A 21,994-nucleotide genomic window follows, 5' to 3' on the forward strand; every position below is an offset into this window, starting at 1 on the left:
CTGGATAATCTAAAAACTTTGAACATTCTACTAGTATAATAGAAAACAAATTTTGGGTCGGGCTCAGTGCCTTACACCTGTAATCCTGGCACTTTGGGAGGCCGACGTGGGCAGATCACTTGAGGCCAGGAGTTCGAGACCAGCCTGGCAAACATGGTAAAACCCTGTCTCTACTAAAAATACAGAAAACGTAGCTAGGAAGGGTGTCACATGCCTGTAATTCCATCTACTCAGGAGGCTGAGGCATGAGAATCATTTGAATCTGGGAGGCAGAGGTTGTAGTGAGCAGAGATTGCGCCACTGCACTCCAGCCTGGGTGACAGAGGGAGATCCTGTCTCAAAAAGAAAAGAAAACAAACAAAAAACAGAAAAGGAAAAGAAAAAAAAAAAAAGACCAGGCACAGTGGTTCATGCCTGTAATACCAGTATTTTGGGAGGCCAAGGCAGGAGGATTACTTGAGCCCAGAAGTTTAAGACCAACCTAGGCAACATAGTGATAGCCCCATCTCTCCGAAAAAAATAAATAAATAAATAAAAAGATAAGCTGGTCATGATGGCATGCACCTGTAGTCCAAGCTACTTGGGAGGCTGAAGCAGGAGGATTGTTTGAGCCCAGGAGGCCGAGGCTGCAGTCAACTGTGATTGTGCAACTGCACTCCAGCCTGGGTGACAGAATGAGACCCTGTCTAATAAATAAATAAAATAGAAAAAAATTTTCCATATTAGAAAAAAATGAACTCATTTTTTTGAGAATTTTCATAACATATTTTACTGCATTTGACTTTTTATTGTAAAGGTTATAGCACATTACTAAATTTAAATACTAGTTGTGTTCTCTTAGGAAACATCTTTACTATAACGAGTTAATATGAGTGATGGAAAAATTATCATCTTGAGCTGTATTGTTTTACAGAGTAAAAAGCGACAATATGACCAGGAAATTGAGAATCTAGAAAAACAGCAGAAACAGACTATCGAACGCCTGGAACAAGAGCACACAAATCGCTTGCGAGATGAGGCCAAACGCATTAAAGGAGAACAAGAGAAAGAGTTGTCCAAATTTCAGAATATGCTGAAGAACCGAAAGAAGGAGGTAAGTGTACACCACTGTTTTTAATTACTAAAGCTTTTTTTTTTAATTGTTTTAAGACTATCTAAGGAATTAGGAATACTAATAATACTTGATAGTTAAATAGCACTCATTCATTCTTTCATTTGGTCTTCTCAGCAGTCATATAGAGTTGTAATAAGGTCAGTCATTATTCCCATTTTACTGCCAAGAAAACTGGAGTAAGAGAGGTTTTAGTGACCTGTTCACAGACTACCCCTAAATGTCCAGCTAAAACTTGAATCAAGTCTTCAAATTGAGTTTAATCCATTTTCCAGTCTACCATTGTCCTTAATGCAACGCATTTAAGTCCTTATACAAAAGTATTTTTTAGAAAACTTACTATGTTGTGTTTGCCAGTGGCAGCAGTAGTTCATTTTATTATTTATAAGTTGTCATCTTTAATTCATACTTTTAACAATTTTGTTTGTTGATTAGCTTCATTGCCTTTCATGGATATTGTGCCAAACAAAAGCTGAATAACCTGAAATTTGACATGCTACCTATAACCCTCAAATTGTGAGGTACTTTGAAGAACTAGAAGTGGAACATATCTGTAAAGTCATTTGATTAGATTGAGTTTTTTCATTGTTTCCTGAAACTGTTTCATTTTGTTATAGAATCTGTCTGCAGTATAACAGATTGTCATTGCTTCAGAAGGAAGGTTTACATATTAGCATCTCTTTTTGTCCCAAATTAAAACTAAAAGAACTTTACATGTAGGTAATTTTCCAAGATAATTTTATGATTTATTAACATCTTCAGTATAGGAAGATAATTTGCCTTTTCATGATATAAAAGACACCAGAGGCAATGATTATGATCAACTTTATTAGGGTTGGAACAAACAGAAACCTCAGCCAAACTAATAAATGCATTTTCACTTTTGTTATACATCTCAAATACCCAGATTCATTGACTTTAACATTTAAATTGAGAAGAAAATTGAATGTCATATTACTGAATCTTAAGGATTTGCTTTGAAAAGGATAGAGTCAAACATTAATACAGTGATTTTATGATTTCTTTAGATAAAGATGAATGAAATGATATGTAATTTTGTTTGATGTGGCTTCCATTTCTAAAGATCACTATTATTACTATTTCTTATGTTTTATGTAGAATTGCTGTATATACTGTTAGGTATGACATTACTGGGGCTGCATGTTAATTTTCTCACAAATAGTTTTTGAGATATTCTTTATATCAGTTAAATTTTAAAAATTTTACAGATAAATACATGGTTTAATCCTAGATATAAAAGTCTCAGTTATTGTTTTTGTTTGGGAGGTAGGAGGGTTTCAGCCGCTGAACATGTTTGAGATCATGATATGCATATTTTAAATAATTACATTATGTATTTTTTTTCCTTATTGCTAAACTTCTTGCATTTGGCGAGTCTCTTCCTTTTAATGGTGATTTGGTTTCATGAGGGATTACTGATGGGAAATTTTAAATACACGATGTTAAATCAAAATCAGTCTCTTTCACGGACCATCAATAGCATGTGGTGATTTGGAATCTGGTTTCTTTTGGTGCTTCTACTTGTAAACACATGATTGTTTTTCATAGTTGGATTACAGATCTATTGTTAGATGGAATATACTTCTAGGATTTCAAAATGATTAAAAGAAGGAGCTCTGAAATATACTTCTTTCTATATTTTATCTGCTATAATAAATCATAGCTTACTAAACTTACTTTTAAGAGTACTCATATTACCAATTTTTAAGTTGACAGGCTTGGCTTAACTTGTCAGCAAAGGGGAATGTTATCCTAATCCTATTCAGATACATTCATTTTTACCACACCATGTATAAAATGGTGTGCTTATGAAAAACCTTAGTATCCATTTATTTCTCCTTTGTGTGTTCTAAGACTTGCTTTCCTTTTTTCTTTTTGGCCTCATTAAGTAAACTTTATTTAGCATTGTTTCTTTATCATGATTAAGCCAATTATGAAATTTTGCACTTTTATAAATGGCATTAGCTTTCCTTATGTTCAATATTTCCAACTATGTCAGTAGGTACATTTGTAATTTTATGATCTTTCAACAAGGTCAGTTGAGTTTATCCCTTTAGTTCAGCATCAGTGCTGCAAGTAATTCTTCGCTGATTGTCTTTGGACCTTTAAGAGAGAGAATGATGTATAGGGATATTTAGCAACTAATTAACCTTTGTGTGGTGTAATGTCCCTTTCTGCACTGAGATTATGCATGTTCTATTCTTTCATTCTTTTTCACCAGACTAACACCTATGCTAATGCATGTTGAAAGGAACTTTTTAACAACTTTAATATTTGACTTGTAGCTTATCTGCTCTCATAAATGCTTGCTGTGGAGAAAGTATTATTTCCCCACCTCCTGCATGCTTATACACTGTAGGTTATAAATGAAGTGGAGAAAGCACCCAAAGAGCTGAGAAAAGAGCTCATGAAACGCAGGAAAGAGGAGCTTGCACAAAGCCAGCATGCTCAGGTAACAGCAGCAGCTTAATGCTACTAAAAACAGAAAGCACCATTTTCTCACAGCTTGATAAACCATGGTTGAAAGGGTAAATTTTAAGTGTTATTATTATATGATGTTGACTTCTCCCCATTCAAAAACTCCTGGAATCTTCTTTATTTAATACTAAATTCATACTAATGGTGACATTTAAGTTGCTAATATGAAATTAAGTAGAATGTTTGGAAAGTTGACTCCAGATGAAATAAACAAGTATATGAATGTATAATACACTGTTATTGGATTTTAATCTTGATGGGAGGTTAGAGTTTTAAGTAGTAATGCCCATGTTTGATAGAAAACTTTTAGGACATAAAAATAGAGGATGGTATATAAGCTTTGTGCTTACAAAAACTATGCCCATTAAAACGCTATTATTTCTATAAAGTTCAGTTAGAAGAAAAATAGCAAATGGTAACTTTAAATGGTAGTTCAAACATTTATTACTTTTAAGCGTGACAACATACGCAACTTTAAGACCAGATTTTAAATATTAAGTACCTTGTTTTTCTTTTTGGTTCAGAATCAAGCAGTTAAACAAGTAGACTATTTTTTACATATATATAGTTTAAAGCAGCCTGATCTAGGTTATGATAAAGTTGAGCCTTGTCATAAGATGGGTGAATTCTTTTTTTTTTTTTTTTTTTCCAAGTCGGAGTCTCGCTCTGTCTCCAGGCTGGGTGCAGTGGTGCGATCTCAGCTCACTGCAACCTCCACCTCCCGGGTTCAAGCGATTCTCCTGCCTCAGCTTCCCGAGTAGCTGGCACTTACAGGCGTGCGCCACCATGCCCAGCTAATTTTTTGTATTTTTAGTAGAGACGGGGTTTCACCATGTTGGTCAGGATGGTCTTGATCTCTTGACCTCGTGATCTGCCCACCTTGGCCTCCTAAAGTGCTGGGATTACAGGCGTGAGCCACCGCCCTTGGCCGGGTGAATTCTTTACAAAATGAGATAAATTAGTATTTTTAACAGAATTTTCTAGAATTATCTCTCATAAGTCTTTTATATGAAGGAAGATAAATCTTCTGATTAAATTTATCCTAAGCCTGGAGGCAAGGATAAATGAGCTCAATTTTCCATTACATAAGTCAGTGAAAGGAAGAAGAGATGTGCATCATGTATTACTTGTTCCTTTGGATTAGCTTTTTAATGTCGTTTTATGTGGTTTAACAAGTGGTTCCTAGACTTGTGGATTTTATAGACCCATAAAAAGAAACATAGAAACAATAAAAACCACTGGGGACTGTGACATGGGCTGCCATTAAAAATTTTTTTTTTTAATTTTGCTAAGTAAAGATGTTTTAAAACTGCCATTTACTTGTCACCATCATTTCAAAGGAGAGAATATTTTTAACACCATGAAAAATAAGGAAAATATAATCTTAGAATTTAAAACTTAAATCTAGCTTGTCTGAATAAATTTAGTTTGCTTTTGTTTTTTTCTTGCCATGAGCTGTTGAAACATTTTGTCTTGGCGTGGTGTGGGGATTCCTAGTTTAAGGTAGTTAATAGCAAACGCAGCATTTACTATGTGTCAGGCGTTGTTCTAAATGCTCTATGTGTATGAACTTATTTAATCTGAGTTAATTACCCTTGAGGTAGTCTTATTACCCCCATTTTACAGTTGAGGGAACTAAAGCACAGGAAGGCTGAGTGACCCTGCAAAGGTCACACACCTGGGTAATGGTAGAGCCAGGATTCTCATCCAGATAAGTGTGGGTACGTGTTTCACACACAGATTCACTGCACCATACTGCCTCTCATATTTAAGCTACCTACTCGTGCTGCAGCTTAAACTCTCATCAGCTTGACTCAGTGGTTCTTGGCCATGTCTTGTTACCAAGTGAAGAGGAAGTCCTTGCTGGCCACACATGTACTTTTGGTTAATTTGGTTTTCAAACCAGATTAGAATAATATGATTTTTGCCTTGTAAAGGAATATAGATTTTATTAATTCCAAAAGGCCATATATCAAATTCTAAAGTCGAAACTGAGAATTAGTGTTGAATGAATACTATGTTTTAATAAGACTTTGTTGGTAATTATTCGTATAATTTTGGGAATAGGCCAGTATTTTCTGAGTAGAGCTGAAAGTAATCATAAATTCCTTCAGTAAATCTAATGAGGAATTTAATAATCTAACAGATTTTAAAAGTATTTCTGTCTACTGCTTTAAGCGAAGGTACAAAAGCTTTATAACTTTACAGTCTATTTCAAACTTTTTTTGAAAATTCGTAAGTAATGGTCATACAGTCATGCAGCTAGAACATATTTGATCATTTAAGTCCAGTGGTTTTCAAACTATACTGACAGGAACTTTTGAGAAGCAACTCTGGGAGTCCCTAAGAAGGCAGGTACTCTGGGCTGTGAGCCCCTGCTTCTGCTTCAATTCAAGCAGCATCACTTTTGCTGTTTTGTAAACTGGGATATTTTTGGGGTGAGTTTTACAAAAGGAGGTTCTACTTGCTTAAAAAACAAGAGCAACACACTAGAGTTTGGAAACCACTGATCTAGTTCAAATCCTTCATTTTACAGATGAGAAAGAGGTTCCTCTATTAAGTGACTTGTTCCAGGCCTCAAGAAACTGAACATTTGTATAATTATTCTTTTTGTTTACAAAAAGTAATTCAGATATATTCTTACCTGGGAGGTGCATTCTATTCTGATCCACAGGGTGTTGCTCAGGTCATGATTCAGTCTTTTCAGTTGTCATCATGTGCAGTCTTCAACGCCCAAATGCAGGACGTAAGTCCCACGTGCCTGTGGGAGGATGGCTTCTCCTGTTTTACCTGCCTTTTCACATGTGCTTTTTCATTGTTGGCTTATTTGCCAAAATCTAGATGATTGATACATGATAATGTTTGTAATGACAATAGTAGCAATAACCTGACTTTAGAGTACAGTATTCTTCAGAATTTTCACATTTGATTCTCATTGCCACCACCCTAATATAGGGATGGAGTCACATAACCATTTTACAGATGAAGAAATTGAGGCACAGAAGACTGTGATCTGCCTCAAGTCACATAAGAGATTAACAGTAGAGCTGGAACTAGAGCACTTTTAACACAGTGTTCTGTCTACCCCGCCACAAATTCTAATTTGGGATGTTCATATTTTTCAAGAAAATAAAATATCCTCTCAGTAGTATAAGCTTTGCACATGTGAGAAATTGAATGCTGTGATTAGATTTTTATTTTCGTGTGAAGTGACATTTTGATTGCATATATGTTTATGTAGATGTTTTAATTATGGATATGGTCAGAAAAGCCATATTAAAAATAGTGATTTTCATTCCATTTAACTCTATTTTCCATTTATTCAAGTAGTCAATAATGAATAGTGAGTTGCTATTCTCCTTATTGTAGTTTTAAGTTAAGTCTAAAATTCCAAGCTGTATTCTTTCTTGCAGTTTCCATAGGGAAATAACTAGCTCATTTAACACTGTAATTTTTGTTTGTGATGTTTGATATATACAACAGGAGTAGATAGAATACAGCTTGATTTCAACCCCTCCTTTTTTCCTCTGCTGAAATTAGACTTGTTTTTTATTATTGGCAGCTGTTTGACTCTTTTTACAGTTTTCTAAGAGAGTAAGTAAAACACTGATTTTTAAAAGGAGGGGGAGAAATTATGAATTACGATCACTTTTCTGATCATTACCATTTTTAGCCTTTCTTTTCATTTAAAATGATCAAATTCTATACAAATAGCCCAATATATCATAACCCTTTCTTACAGTTTTCTAGACCCCAAAGTTGTATTTTTAATGTTTATAGTTATCTGATTAATATGATAAAATTGTTTATCCAAATTTAAACTTGTACTTTTAAAGGGCACTCATTTTACAATTTATGTGTTTACTTTAAAAAATGATTTTTGGCCTTAATAGTTTAGGTTCTTTTGTTGTTGTCTTTTATTTGTTAATCCAAGTGATTAAGTCCATCTGTTTTATTTTTTTAAGGTGAATGTAGTTTGTGTAATCTTTTTGAAATGTGAGTGCTCTTTTTGTACCTGGAAGTAATTTCTAATTATAAGTTCCATTGTGAATGTTACTGTATTTGGTTTTTGAAGTTAGGAAATTTAGTAAATGTGTAATAACATTAACATGTTGTTTGTTTTGAGGTAATGAAATACATTGATTAGTGTGTAAGGGACCTTTTCAGATAATTTTTAGCTTTAATATAAAAAATTCTTTATACAGTATCTGACTACATAGTTATCCAGATTCTGCTTAATTTTTCAAGTCTATAGCTCTGTAAGGCAGCTGCATTCTTTGCTAATTCTAATTGTTAGGACTTGTATGCATTGGACTTACATCTGCCTATCTTGATTTTTACCTGTTGATCCCTATCTTACTTCTGGAGCCACACAGTGCTAGTTCTGCCTGCTTCAGTATATAGAACAGTCATAGCTCTTCTTTACCCTGTATGAGTAGCTGCTTTAGGAACACTTCTCTGGTTCTTTCAGGCAGTCATTGTGAGGCATGGTTTCTGAACCCTTTATTCCCAGCTTTGAGTTTTCTGTGGTTTACTTTTGAGCTTTTAAAAATGTGATACCAAGGGAAGAGACCCACTACTCTTTATGTGGACTGAGATCAAGACTGTTGATACTTGGGACCAACTGAGTGGAAGCTCCTTGAAGGCAGAACTGTCTTTCATTGATTTTAGGAACCTTCTAAGTAATATAGTGCCCACCATTTACTAAGTGCTTAAAAAAGGTTTTCTTTGAATTGAACTCTTACCTTGTTTAATTTAGACATAAATACAGTAATATGAATGAAAATTGCATAGATGAGAAATTACATTTACTGTTTTAGTGGCACTGGCTTATATTTACCTTTTTTATTTTCCCATAATTATTTATTCACCCCATCCTTTACTTTTGCGTTCAATTTTTTTGTGCCTAAATGTAAGATTTATATTTATGCTAGTTAATTTAGACCCATTGTTTCTGTCTACACAGATTTTTTTTTAATCCTGTATGTAAACCAATGATAAAAATGTTCAACAAAAGAAAACTCTTTGATATTTTTGCAGGTTACGTTGTTTATTGAACAAGTTTGTATATAGAAATTTTACAATTGAAATTAGAGAAACAATTTTGTTATAAATAGTTACTAGGGAAAAGAAAAGCTTGAACAACTTTGTCATAACTTAAAAGATAGGCTTGGAGATTTCATATTTCTTTAAATAAAACTCAGAAGCCTTTATTCTAGATAGTTGAATTTAAATATTCATTGAAAATGTTTTCAATGGTAATTGCCTTAATGATAAAGTTTTACAGGTGATTGTAGCCAAGTTGGTAGTTGTATTTTATAGAGGCATTCATTAGTCTTTTCTTTCTGCTACTATGTATGTATTTATGCTAAAATACAAATGATGATGCAGATGAGACAGCAGCATTTACGACACCAAATTAGTTCACTCTCTGGCATGAACTATGTCACCTCCAGAGATTCAGGATGGTAGCAAGGCAGCCATCCTGAGGAGCGGAGTGAGACTCTCTGTGCATTGAGGAGCTGCCTGGCAGTGAGCCAGATCCCATCAGACTCTAAGGCCTCAAGAATAGTTCCAAAATGCATATTAGGTTTTGATCTTCTCAAGGATGTGCAAGCAGGGAGATTGCAAGTGAAATTCTGCTTCAATTCTAAATTCTAAATCCACACGAAAATTGATTGAATACTCCTTGAGTCAGTCACCACCTGCTGTAACTGCCAAGAGAGGGATGGACAGATCCAAATTTACATTTCTTCAATTTGGATGTTACTCCTTTTCTTCTGTAAATGTATGATTCTAGCAGAAAGACCATCAGTCACTTTAACATTTCTTTTTTTTACACAATAATCGAAGAATGTTTTTCTAAAGCAGAAATTTCGCATTTGGGTATATAGTGTGTACTCAGTAAATATTTGTTGAATGAATTAGTGAATCCCAAACATGTTTATGAATTCTATGATTATACACATTTTCTTGATAGATTTATAGTATGTAACTCACTTTCCTATTCCCAGTTTGCGTTTCTCTAGCAATGCATTACTTCTCATTAATTTCTCAAACTATTGTTCTTCTTTTTAGGCACATGCTGTAGATACAGAAACTATCTTCTTCTGTTAGGATAGCCATGGTATTTCTTCCTAAAATTTATCTCCTAAAATTCTTCCTCCTTAGTTCCCCAAATTCTGGTATCTGTTCTACCTATTAGCTCTTAATTGCCTTTCTTCCTAGAGGACATTTCTTTTCTTTTTCTTTTTTTTTTTTTTTTTTTTTTTGAGATGGAGTCTCGCTCTGTCACCCAGGTTGGAATGCAGTGGCATGATCTCAGCTTACTGCCACCTCCGCCCTCTAGATTCAAGCAGTTCTCCTGCCTCAGCCTCCCTCGTAGCTGGGATTACAGGCGTGTGCTACCATACCTGGCTAATTTTTGTATGCTTAGTAGAGATGGGGTTTCACCACGTTGGCCAGGCTGGTCTTGAACCCCTGACCTCAAGAAAACCACCTGTGTTGGCCTCCCAAAGTGCTGGGATTACAGGCATGAGCCACCACACCCGGCATCTAAAGGGCATTTCTTATTTATCCTTGTTTTAGTCATACCATAGTGGAATGAGTAATCAGTTTTAGAAGCTGCAAATTTATTGTTCTCTCAAAGATGCTAGTCTAATAGGGCACTTTAATTATGAGTGGGCTATATGCTTATTCTGTATGTATCATTCATAGTGAGTTTATAATATTATGTATTCTAATGCTTTTTTCTTAGATTGAATTGGATGACTAAATACATTTGTACTATATAATGTTGGTGATTTTAAAATCCAGCTAACTTTGCAAACTTGGTTTGGAACTCTTGTTAACCACTAATATATACAGTCATATAGATAAATGGATGTTTAGTTCATTAGATACTTGTTAACTGACAATTAACTTTTTAATAGGAACAAGAGTTTGTTCAGAAACAACAGCAAGAATTAGATGGCTCTCTGAAAAAGATCATCCAGCAGCAGAAGGCAGAGTTAGCTAATATTGAGAGAGAGTGCCTGAATAACAAGCAACAGCTCATGAGAGGTAACTTTTTAAAAAATACTGCAAAATGTAGAATTCCTTATGACAGTAGCAGTGAACTTAAACATATAACCTTTAAAATTTCTTCTTGCCCTGATGATGCTGGAAATATATCTGAATAATTTCGTGTACTCGTTATGCCTTATAGTTGTTAGTATACCTGATGGTCTCATGTTAGAATGGGATTTAAAGTACTTATTTTCCCTAACAAATTAGCTTAGACTTTTTTTTCTTTCTTATTAAGATGATTAAATAGAATTTTGGTGTTCAGGGTAGGACATTCTCTGTTTATACGACATTAGAACAGAATGGAAAGAGGTGATAGATATTGCCTTACGTTGGTTAAAATTGCACTTACAGCTCAGAATGTCAATATGTGTGTACAAGTTAGTGTATTTAGAATACTTTTATGTAAATATTAAAATGAAGAGCAAAGTACATTAGTAAAAAGAGCAAAGTGACATTTTGAAAACTGCTGTCTTCTAGCTCGAGAAGCTGCAATTTGGGAGCTCGAAGAACGACACTTACAAGAAAAACACCAGCTGCTCAAACAGCAGCTTAAAGATCAATATTTCATGCAAAGACATCAGCTACTTAAGCGCCACGAGAAGGTTAATGAAAGGAAAATTTCTTCATTTTTTTGTTCGTTTTAAAATTTGCAAAGCTGTTTAGTTTTGAAACTTACTTTTCTTAGACAATGAATTTTAGATGTCCTTTCTGTCTTTTTTTTTTTTTTTTTTTGAGATGGAGTCTCACTCTGTCGCCCAGGCTGGAGTGCAGTGGCACGAACTTGGCTCACTGCAAGCTCCGCCTCCCAGGTTCACGCCATTCTCCTACCTCAGCCTCCCGAGTAGCTGGGACTACAGGCGCCCGCCACCACACCTGGCTAATTTTTTTTGTATTTTTTTAATTGAGATGGAGTTTCACTGTTAGCCAGGATGGTCTCGATCTCCTGACCTCATGATCTGCCCACCTTGGCCTCCAAAAGTGCTGGGATTACAGGCGTGAGCCACCACGCCCGGCCTCCTTTCTGTCTTTTATCCTACAATTTCTTGGATGAAGTTTGGAGTAATTAATTGTATCTTGATCATGATTGCAAATTTCTTTTCTACAGATTATAAGGAAAGTAACTAATTAAAATGCTTAAAGACGTTTTACACATTGTAATCTTCATCTTGGCTCTCAAAGGTAGCTATTTTGGCTCCATTTGTGGTTAAAGTATCTTGAAGTATGGACTCCTTGTGCTTATTAAAAGAGTTTCAATATAAGACTCTTATCACTAATAACTTTCTTTTCTTTTTATTCTTTTGAGACAGAGTCTTGCTCTGTCACCTGGGCTGGAATGCAGTGTCACTCTATCATAGCTCACTTAACCTTGAACTCCTGGGTTCAAGGGATCCTCCTCCCAGACTCCCGAGTGCATTCATGTACCACCACACCCTGCTAATTAAAAAAAAATTTTGTGTGTGGAGACAGGGTCTCACTGTGTTGCACAGGCTGGTCTCAAACTCCTAGGCTCAAGTGATCCTCCTGTGTCAGCCTCCCAAAGTGCTGGGATTACAGGTGTGAGCCACCAGATGTGGCCTAACTTCTTACAAGTTATTTTGTGCCTACTATTTTGCTGGTCACTGCAACAAGGAAAGGGGTAATTATAGGAAACAACAACAACAAAATGACATATTTGAGTATGTGTGTCGGTACTGACTATTGTTTCTATGTCACTGGATTCTATTTAAAACTTTCATAGGAAACAGAGCAAATGCAGCGTTACAATCAGCGACTTATTGAGGAATTGAAAAACAGACAGACTCAAGAAAGAGCAAGACTGCCCAAGATTCAGCGCAGTGAAGCCAAGACTCGAATGGCCATGTTTAAGAAAAGTTTGAGAATTAACTCGACAGCCACACCAGATCAGGACCGTGATAAAATTAAACAGGTAAATATGCAAATTAGTCTGTCCTCTTTTAGGTTTTAAAGTTTTGAATGACCATTAGAAGTGCTATGAAATTCCTTTCTTTCTAAACAATTAGAGCCACCTTAGGCTTGTTGATGTTCACTTTAACTCTGAGGTCTGGGGCTATAGATATGTGGCATATGCCAATTAGTCTTCCCCAGGATGGTGGTCACAGAGAGCGAAGCCCTTCCTCCTATACCCCATACCAGCTCCTGAGCTACACGGGTCCTAAGACCAGCCCTGGGAATGAGATGACTTGGACAACTTTTCAAGTCAAGATATATGACCTCACTGTGATACTTCTGTAGTCACGGTCACACACACAAATTAACTCAGGTCACTAAGCAGATAGAAGGATCAAGGTTTTAATCAGAAGTTCCTGCTCCCCCCTGAAGCTGTGATGTGGGCTCCAGGTTTGAGTCTCAGCATATTATTACTTGTAGTTTCAGTTTATTGTGCCTTATTTTGTTAAATTCCTTTATATCTTCAGAATATATAGAAATCACATGCTTCTAAACTATAATTTATCTTTTTTTCTTATTTATAGTTTGCTGCACAAGAAGAAAAGAGGCAGAAAAATGAGAGAATGGCTCAGCATCAAAAACATGAGAATCAAATGCGGGATCTTCAGTTGCAATGTGAAGCCAATGTCCGCGAACTGCATCAGCTGCAGGTCAGATACAGAAGCTGACAGCAAAGCCCATAGGATGCAGCAGCACAAGTGGCTGCTTTTGAGAGAACGGTAGCTAGCCAAAGTCAACTGCACCTCACTTACGAACATGCTGGGGTTGAGAGGTTCTGTTTCTGTACAGATCCAAATGAAGATCAGTTTAGTATCATAGGTGCTTGTGTAGATTATATATAACCATGATTAATGTAAACATGAAGCTAAATTGTAACCTAAGAAATTGAGTCTTTCAAAAGCAGTATTGAGTATGGTTTTTAGTATATTTTGCGTGAAGATATGGAGAGTTTCAAAATGATGTAGACAGTTTTGTTGTCATATTCTGAATTTTTTGTCAGATTCTAAATTTAAAATTTCTTTTCCTTTTAGAGGGAATAGTTTATTTTCTTCTAGGTTTTTGACATAAGCAATAAGTTAAATATATGGGAATTTTTCTCCTAGGAAATTTAAAGGTTACTTGAGAGAGGGCTGATTTAGGACTTTACATAGAGTGTACAGCCCATCTAAAATGTTTAAGATTTCGGAGTCGTGTATAAATGTGGGTATCTATATATTTGCTTTATTTACTACAGTAGAACAGATCCTAATAGATTGTCCTAATAGGCCAATAGATCTGTTAGAGCAATAGATCTATTAGGCCAACCCGTTAGTACCAGATCCCACATTCTGTACTCACGGGTAAAATGTATGCAAGCTGCCTTCTGAATTGTCAGTTTTATGAGCAGATCTTCTTGAAAGGAAAAACAAAAGCTCAAGCTAGTTCTTTTTAAGTTCTTTTTATATGGTATGTAATAGTTCTAGCTTATAAACTTGTAAAAATGAAGCTGTGATTCATTTCCTAATTCATGGCCCTTGGTTTTTATAGAGAAAAACTTGAATCTCAGTAATAGCATAATATTTGATGAGCAATTTATTATTTTGGAAGGTAATTGTATTTGTGAAAAATTGCTTAGTTGATCTGAAATTTTTTAAAATCCCAACTTTATTTTCAGAATGAAAAATGCCACTTGTTGGTTGAGCATGAGACTCAGAAACTGAAAGAGTTAGATGAGGAACATAGCCAAGAATTAAAGGAGTGGAGAGAGAAATTGAGACCTAGGAAAAAGGTAAATAAAAGCTTTAATTAAAATGGTATGTGTGTACTCGTCCGTCTACCCAGCTATTGGCTCGTTACCTACTGTGTATCAGGTACAGTGTCAGGGGCAGAAAGCATAGAGATGAAAAGACGAAGTTTCTGTCCCCAGAAGGTTTGGAATCTAGTGACAAGCAGTTATAAATTGGTAGGGTCATTGCTCTGAAGGAGGTAAGTACAGGACACAGGGGAAAGGAACAGAATGTATAAGAGAGGAGGAAGAGAGCTTAAATCTGCCTGGGTAAGTCAGGGAAGGTCTTCAAGAAGAGATGCCTTACAAGCCAAGTGAGTCTTGAAGGATGAGTAAGAACTTGCTGAGCGGATGGGCTGATTGGAGTGGAATGGGATGATTTGAGTAGAGAGAAGAGAATGAGTGAAAAGGAAGTGTACAGAGAATTGCAGATCGTTCTGTATCATTAGAGTATAAGAGGGGGTGTGTGCCGGTGTGTAGTCATTAGGGAGGAAGAAAAGGAAGGAAGGAAGCGATGACAGCTGAGTCTGAACAGGTCAACCGCAGCCATATTATAAGGCCCTGGTATTCTGTGTAAATTTGAAATCTGGTAAAATAGGGATGGTGTCTTCTCTGTCTCCCTCCTTTCCCTTGTTTGTACTTGACACCCTATTCACCTGATCTTACCGGCTAACCATGTCACCTGAGTTTTTGCTATCACTATATGATCTCTGACCCATTGCTACTCAAACTTAAACTTTGTTTTGGGGGGTGCTTCCTGCCTACTATACATTTCCACCATTCCTTTCTTCCATCCATCCAATCAGTCAGTCAAGGAAATATGTATTTAGCTATGTGCCAACGGAAGTGAAATGACTAAATGAGTTCATAGTGTGGCTTTTTGTTTGTTTGTTTAGACAGAGTCTCACTCTGTCGCCCAGGCTAGAGTGCAGTGGCGCGATCTCGGCTCACTGCAACCTCCACCTCCTGGGTTCAAGCAGTTCCCCTGCCTCAACCCCCTAGGTTTTTGGGATTACAGGCATCCACCACCACACCTGGCTAATTTTTATATTTTCAGTAGAGACGGGGCTTCGCCATGTTGGCCAGGCTGGTCTCGAACTCCTAACCTTGCGTGATCCACCCACTCCGGCCTCTCGAGGTGCTGGGATTACAGGCCTGAGCCACCATGCCCGGCCCATAGTGTGGCTTTTTAATTTAAATTTTATTTATTGTTAAAATTTTTGAATAGGTAGTGTATTCATGTAGTTTAGAATTCAAAAAGTACAGAATTGTAAACGGTGACAAATCTCCTTTACCTCCTTGCGGCCTAACATCTGCCTCAAACACCCCAGTTGAACTTGTTGACAGTGGTCACAAGTGAGTTGCTAATAATCAAATTCTATGACCTTATCTAACTGTTCTCATTAAAAGTCTTGTTTCTTAAAATTCTCCTCTCACTTGGCTTTTGTGACACAGCTCTGCTCATTCTCTGTGTTCTTTATCCCCTTTTGTCTCCGGAAATGTAGACATTTCTCAGTTTTGCCCCTTTGGTAAAGAACAGTCTTTACCTGGATGATTTTATTGCTAGTCATGGCTTCAACTGTTGCATATAGACAACTCCAAAACTTAAATGGTAGCGGTTGTATAGAGCACGAATTGTGAAGTCATACAGATGTGGGTTCAGATCTCAGCACTGACATTTACTGATTAATTTTCTCACTTTCCATTTCTAGGCCTAGTTTTCCTAATTTGTAAAATGAGAATATACTACCTACCTATTTGGTGTCGTTTATACAGCAGTTATCTAGTGCCTGAGCTATAGTAATGGTTCAGTGAATGATTGCTATTGCTATTATTGTTTCTTGTTTTTATTATCAGTTTGAGCACTAAGTGCCCTTTTTCCATCAGGATGTTCTGTTCCTCCTCATTTCACCTAGGCCTTGTGGTTCCTTTTTTTGGTCACTGAATCTCAGTAGCACCTATACTTAACCTCAGACGTTCTGTATCTGCTCTCCTTTCTTTGTTTTTCTTTGTAACAATTCATCACCACCAGACCCATTTGTTTTTTGTCCCCTCTTGTGACTGAGAATATAAACTCCTTAAAAGCACGCCATGATCGCTTCGTTTATTGATATGTACCCAGTTTCTAGAACAGTTCCTGGCACATTGTACAGATGACTACATACCTGTCAATGTTGACTACGGATTATAAACTCAGTAGAGAGAAAACCAAACTCAGCATCCTTTTCCTTCATCTCCGTCTCACCTTTCCCCGCTCGCTGCAGGCTGCTCACCGCCAGATGTTCTTTTCTACATTCCTGTTCTCTTCACTGACATCTACGCTAGAAACCAGAATTATTTTTCATTTCTGTCACACCCTTCATTCAATCAGATGCCAATTAATTTGGACTGTTTTTCGTAACATGTCTCCTTTCTTTCTCACTGCTATCCTAGTGCTTGCTTAAATTGTTCAGGAATGGCCTAATGGGCCTTGTAGTTTCTAATTCCCTTTCCTTTCTTCCCACTCGCCTACCATCACCAGAGGATTTATCCTCAAGAACATCTCTTGACACTGTCATAGTGATGTTGAGAAATCTTCAGTTCCATCAGAGTAAAATGTAAATTAATGATTCAGTTTGACTGTGAAGCCTTCATAGTGCCACACCTGAGTTACAGTCACCCTTTCTGGCTTCCTCTCCCACTAGCCACTTTGTTCCCAGTCCATGTTCCAGCCTTGGGTATAATGACCAGTCCTCACACCAGCTCCTCAGCTTCCTGCCTTTGTGCTGTGTTTCAGCTCTGTCTGGCATGCCTTTCCCATATTGCCTATCAAATTCTTATCTTTCCTTCAGCACTAAGCTCATGTTCCACCTCTTTTGAGAACCCCTCCTATATCCTTCCTTCTTTTCCTGTGCTTTGTACCTCTACAGCACCACTTATCCCTGAATCACGTCTCCACAAAGTCATTGATACCTATAACAAAATGCCATAAACTGGAGGCTGGGGAGTCTGAGACCAGGGTGCCAACACGGTCACGCTGTGGTGAGGGTTCCAGACTGCCGACTTCTCACTGTGTCCTCACACGGCAGAATAACAGCTCTCTTTAGCCCTTCATGAAGGCACTTACCCATTTGGAGGGCTCCACCTCATGACCTCATCACCTCTCAGAGGTCCCACCTTCTGTGCATAGTGCCGCACATTAGGGATTAGGTTTTTATATGGATTTGGGGAGCACAGACATTCACATCACAACGGTGCCTCTTGTATTTCTCAAGCGCTTACCTTTGCTCTGTATTATGGGGGTTAGAATGATTCTGGTTTAGATTGTGCCTTTAAACAGCTTATCTTACAGCGTAGTGTGAAAGAAAAGACAGGCGCTTCGCAACTCAGATAACAAGCAGGCAGGGTAAGTGCCATGTGGGAGAAACAGATAATAGTTAATAATAGGTACCGTATATTAGAGTGCATAGTATGTGGAAGTACATCATTATCACATTTAGACTTCACATAGCAAATTATCCCTATTTTTACAGCAGAGGAATTGAGGAATTAAATGGTTCTCTAATATAGTGAAGGTAAGTAATGGACCCAAATTGTCCATTTATGTGACTGAGCTGGACTTGCACATAGGGCTCTGCAAAGCTTATGATCTAAAAAAAATTGAGCAGACATGTCTTCTTGAGGATAATACACAAAGAATGTGTTTTGGACAAGCAGTTTTATCTGGACTGTCAGCATAAATTCTATATGTAATACCAGCACATAACAATTTATTTTTCCCTTTCTTTTTAAGACACTGGAAGAAGAGTTTGCCAGGAAACTACAGGAACAGGAAGTATTCTTTAAAATGACTGGGGAGTCTGAATGCCTTAACCCATCAACACAGAGCCGGATTTCCAAATTTTATCCTATTCCCAGCTTGCATTCCACCGGATCATAACAATGGGAAACATTCTGTGCGTGGGTTTGGCTCTTTCAGTGTGTCATTCTGTTCTCATCTTCTGCCACACTCTCTGTCAGATAGCTCACGAAGACAATCACCTGCCTCACCTTCTAGGTGTTTTCCTTTTTTTTTTTTTTTTTTTTTTTTTTAAAAAAAAAAAAAGCAAAGATGAAGGGAAAACAAACTAAGACAGATGCTAGGCCATGTTGGCAAAGTAGCATCTTGGTGACTAAGGTGACTTTGTATATTCTTCTTAAAAATTATGTTCTTTAGACACTGCTACCTGAAAACTGTTGGAGAAATAATGTTTAAAGTTATTTAAGAAAAACTGTTACATCACTAAGTATTAATAAATTCCTTTTACCTGACGTAACTTCTCATTGATGCCTAAATTCTGTAGTTGAAGCTCTGCTGTAGAGCATTGGGATAATTTTCTTTTGGTGGATCAGCTCTCATAAAAAAGCTATGGTTTGCTCAAATATGCTATTGACTCAGTAAATGAATATATTTTTTCTTTAAATAGGAACAACCTCTTTTAAAAGAGAAAAATTATTTCAGTGATTTGTCAAAACGGATGACCTCTTTAGGCATGAGCTAATAATCGAGGGTGCTAATGTTCTTAAGATAGTGCCTGAAACACTACATTTCAGTCAAGTCATAAGTAGGATTTTCTTTTTGATCAACAAGGACAAAAACATCCTTAGAATTACACATGGTTCTTTTGGAATTTTTGCTTCTCTTACCATTTGATAGAAATTTTCATATACAAAGTTTGGAAAGATGAAAAAAAGAGGTAGCTTTTAGATTGCAAATTGGAAATGTAAAACTCATGAAACTTAGGCAGTGTAGGTTTAGCTGTCTCTGTTTATTTTCTAAAATAATACCTGAGCTGGTTAAATGATTTCTCTCCATCTTAGCTAATTCTGTTCAAAACTCTGTCAGAGGCCCGCAGGCTGTGAGTTTTATTTATAAATATATCTTTGGAAATTAATCTTAAAAGAGGCATTTGCTCAAAATACTTTTTTAAAAGTTTAAATATTTAGGCACATGTCAGAAATTACTTTTCCTTATTTTGAAATGAGGCTACTTATGTCTTGGTTTTATTTTGTTCCATGTTTAAATCATTCACTTTGATTTGAGTGGGAAAAGCCTGAAGCCTTTATCATGTGGTTGCTGATGTGTATAATTATTAATGAAATGTTCACTCCTAGTCCCTTTTGAGGCTTAGAATTTCAACCACGTGTCAGGCCAGACAGTATTATAAACTGTGCTTTGCTGTGTGAGACAGCACATTTGTAAATGATGCTTGCTGCCTGCCATTTTCAACCTATTCTCTCTTAAGAGTGCTAGGTACCAAATTGTCAAAGTTTGTTTTTAGTTATATTCCTTTTGAGGCTGGTAAAAAATTTAAATGTAACTTTGTGGGAACCCTGATTCATATTTAGAAAATGTAAATGTCTGTAGCACTTTCTTGCAGTTAATTTGAAAACTTTGGATGCTGAACTTTGTTTTGTCAGTGATTTAGATGATTTAAAAATGCATGTGTGATTTTAATTTTGTAATTGTTTTGACAAGCATAATTTACTTGGACAACTTTGTAGGTAGCCTTAACTTCTGGTCAAGTTTGTTTTTCATATAAATATATATACATATATATATACATGTTATGTATGGTTGTAAATTCATACACTTATTACACGAATGTGTTACTGTATACAAAACTCTTAATGCTTTATTCTCAAATGCTGGGTTGAAAAATGTTTTGAAAGCCTTTTAAAATATATATCTTTATAAAGTAATATTCAGGATGATGATAAAAATTGTTTATATTGTTATGATAAAAATGACAGTATAATGTTGCCCAGTGTATTTAATGATTTATTTGAAGAGGGATTGGGAAGGAACATTTTCATAACACTTTCTCCTTTGAAATTTTCAGTTTATTGACTTAAAAAATGAATACCTCAGGCAGTAGACTTTTTTTTTCCAGTATCATTTAATTGATACCCTGTGTGCTAAATAGTGTGTGGTGCCTGATTAATTTGGTCTGAATATTTGATTCTTTCTGTTCCTTTCAACTTGACATTCAGAGTATTGATTCAAGGAGAGAGGCTCAGAGTAGAATGGTTGACGCTGTGGGTAAGGTTGCAGCAACTCTCGGATCTCCCTCAAAACTGCCTTTTGGATTCAGTGTTCGTGCTTGGGTTCGCTTTCAAGTATGACCATATTCGTGTGGGTGCAAGACTGTGCAGTGACACATATGTAGAGGTAAAGCATTCATTTTAATGCGTAAAGTTATATAAATCTTTTCAAAAAGTGTTTTGTTATAAAATATGCTGTTTGTACCCATACCAGCCCCACCTCTTGTGAGACCCTGTATTCAAATAGATGATAGTGATCTATCTTTCTTGCATGAAGTGTGGGTGGGGAGTAGGCGAGGGGTACAGACTTCTTTGAAATGGAAGAGTACAGTCAAATCTACTCCTGATTTGGCTTTTTGTTGCTGTGGCAGAATATGCCATGAAACACATAAAAACTTCTCCAAACGTGCACCCTTACCAGCCACCTCCTCCCCTCTTTCCCTGAGTGCTGTAAACACAGCAGACCTGCACACTTCTGCAGATCCAGCTCCTAGAGCTTGGGGCACCAGGCTGCCTTTCCTAGTCCTGTCAACAACCATACGGTGTGAATTGCTGAATTAGCTGCTATTCTATGTGGAGTCACAGTAAGCTTTTTCTTATCTTTTTCTATGGGGAAGCTATAGGGTGGGTAAGGAAAAAATGTTGAATGCTTTTACTTTGCTGAAAATATTAGAACTCTCTTGTGACAGGATACAGCAAATTATAATTAAATATAAATTACCAGAACCAGAGCTACCTCTAAGTCATACTTCCTCAAGCACAAAGCTCTCAGGCATATGAGACCCACTTTAATGAAGGGTCTCTGATTTCTTGAGCATCAGCGAGTTTCAGAAGTGACTATTTTTTTGTACTCTTCTAGTTTCCTTGTAACTGTACACTTTTTCCCATTCCACACTGTGCTTAAATGACAAAGACTCTTCTGAGAAGCCAAATTCTTTCTAAGTATTAACTAGAGATATTGTTGATTAAAGAAAATCTAGAACTGAAGTGAAAGAAGAGAGTTCGAGTTCTAATAGTCTTTTGATGAACAATTCTTTTCTGAACAATGCTTTTCTTAAGTTGAAGGCACAACAGTTAATGGCTGTATTGTTGCTGTTCTGTTGCTGACATGTTTTTGATAAAGCTTTAACATTCCTGCTACTAATCTTGGCGGAGAGTGTTTGCCAGGTTTCAGTGTGGGCTGCAGCTTTTTGTGCTCCTTCTCTGGTTTGTAGTGTAATGAGTTCATAAGCTAAATTTTCAGAAATAAGTTTGTTTCAGATTATGTCTCTTGTCTACTTGGGAGCAACATGTCCTTTCAATCATGGGATTGACACATGAAAAATAAAGTTATTTCTTAATCAATTTTGGGAAGCAGTCTTTATTGAGAATCTTTGAAACTGGAGTGTCCTGCCTGAGAAACTTTGCAGTTGTTGGTCCCAGTTATACTGCAAAACTTGCAGTCCCCCAGGTCTTCTGACCCTCCCGGAGTTAGTATTCCTAGCTGTCTGTAGTCCACAGCACACACGCACACACACACA

General features: G+C 36.6%; 1 protein-coding gene across 2 annotated transcripts in view; it reads left to right on the top strand.

Annotated features, from left to right (window-relative positions):
• Nucleotides 1-21,818, top strand: part of SLK (STE20 like kinase) — a 61,752-nt gene extending 39,934 nt beyond the window's left edge. The window contains exons 12-19 of one of the 2 annotated variants that reach the window (XM_001114162.5): nucleotides 914-1,093; nucleotides 3,492-3,584; nucleotides 10,543-10,672; nucleotides 11,156-11,280; nucleotides 12,417-12,605; nucleotides 13,171-13,296; nucleotides 14,301-14,414; nucleotides 18,184-21,818. In XM_001114162.5, the coding sequence (XP_001114162.3) occupies nucleotides 914-1,093; nucleotides 3,492-3,584; nucleotides 10,543-10,672; nucleotides 11,156-11,280; nucleotides 12,417-12,605; nucleotides 13,171-13,296; nucleotides 14,301-14,414; nucleotides 18,184-18,330 (1,104 nt within the window). In that variant the 3' untranslated portion in view covers nucleotides 18,331-21,818. The remainder of the gene's footprint in view (nucleotides 1-913; nucleotides 1,094-3,491; nucleotides 3,585-10,542; nucleotides 10,673-11,155; nucleotides 11,281-12,416; nucleotides 12,606-13,170; nucleotides 13,297-14,300; nucleotides 14,415-18,183) is intronic. The other variant, XM_001114185.5, reaches the window with a different exon arrangement.
• The last annotated feature ends 176 nt before the right edge of the window (nucleotides 21,819-21,994 follow it).

This window comes from Macaca mulatta, chromosome 9, assembly GCF_049350105.2.
Source record: "Macaca mulatta isolate MMU2019108-1 chromosome 9, T2T-MMU8v2.0, whole genome shotgun sequence".
Taxonomy (NCBI): Eukaryota; Metazoa; Chordata; class Mammalia; order Primates; family Cercopithecidae; genus Macaca; species Macaca mulatta.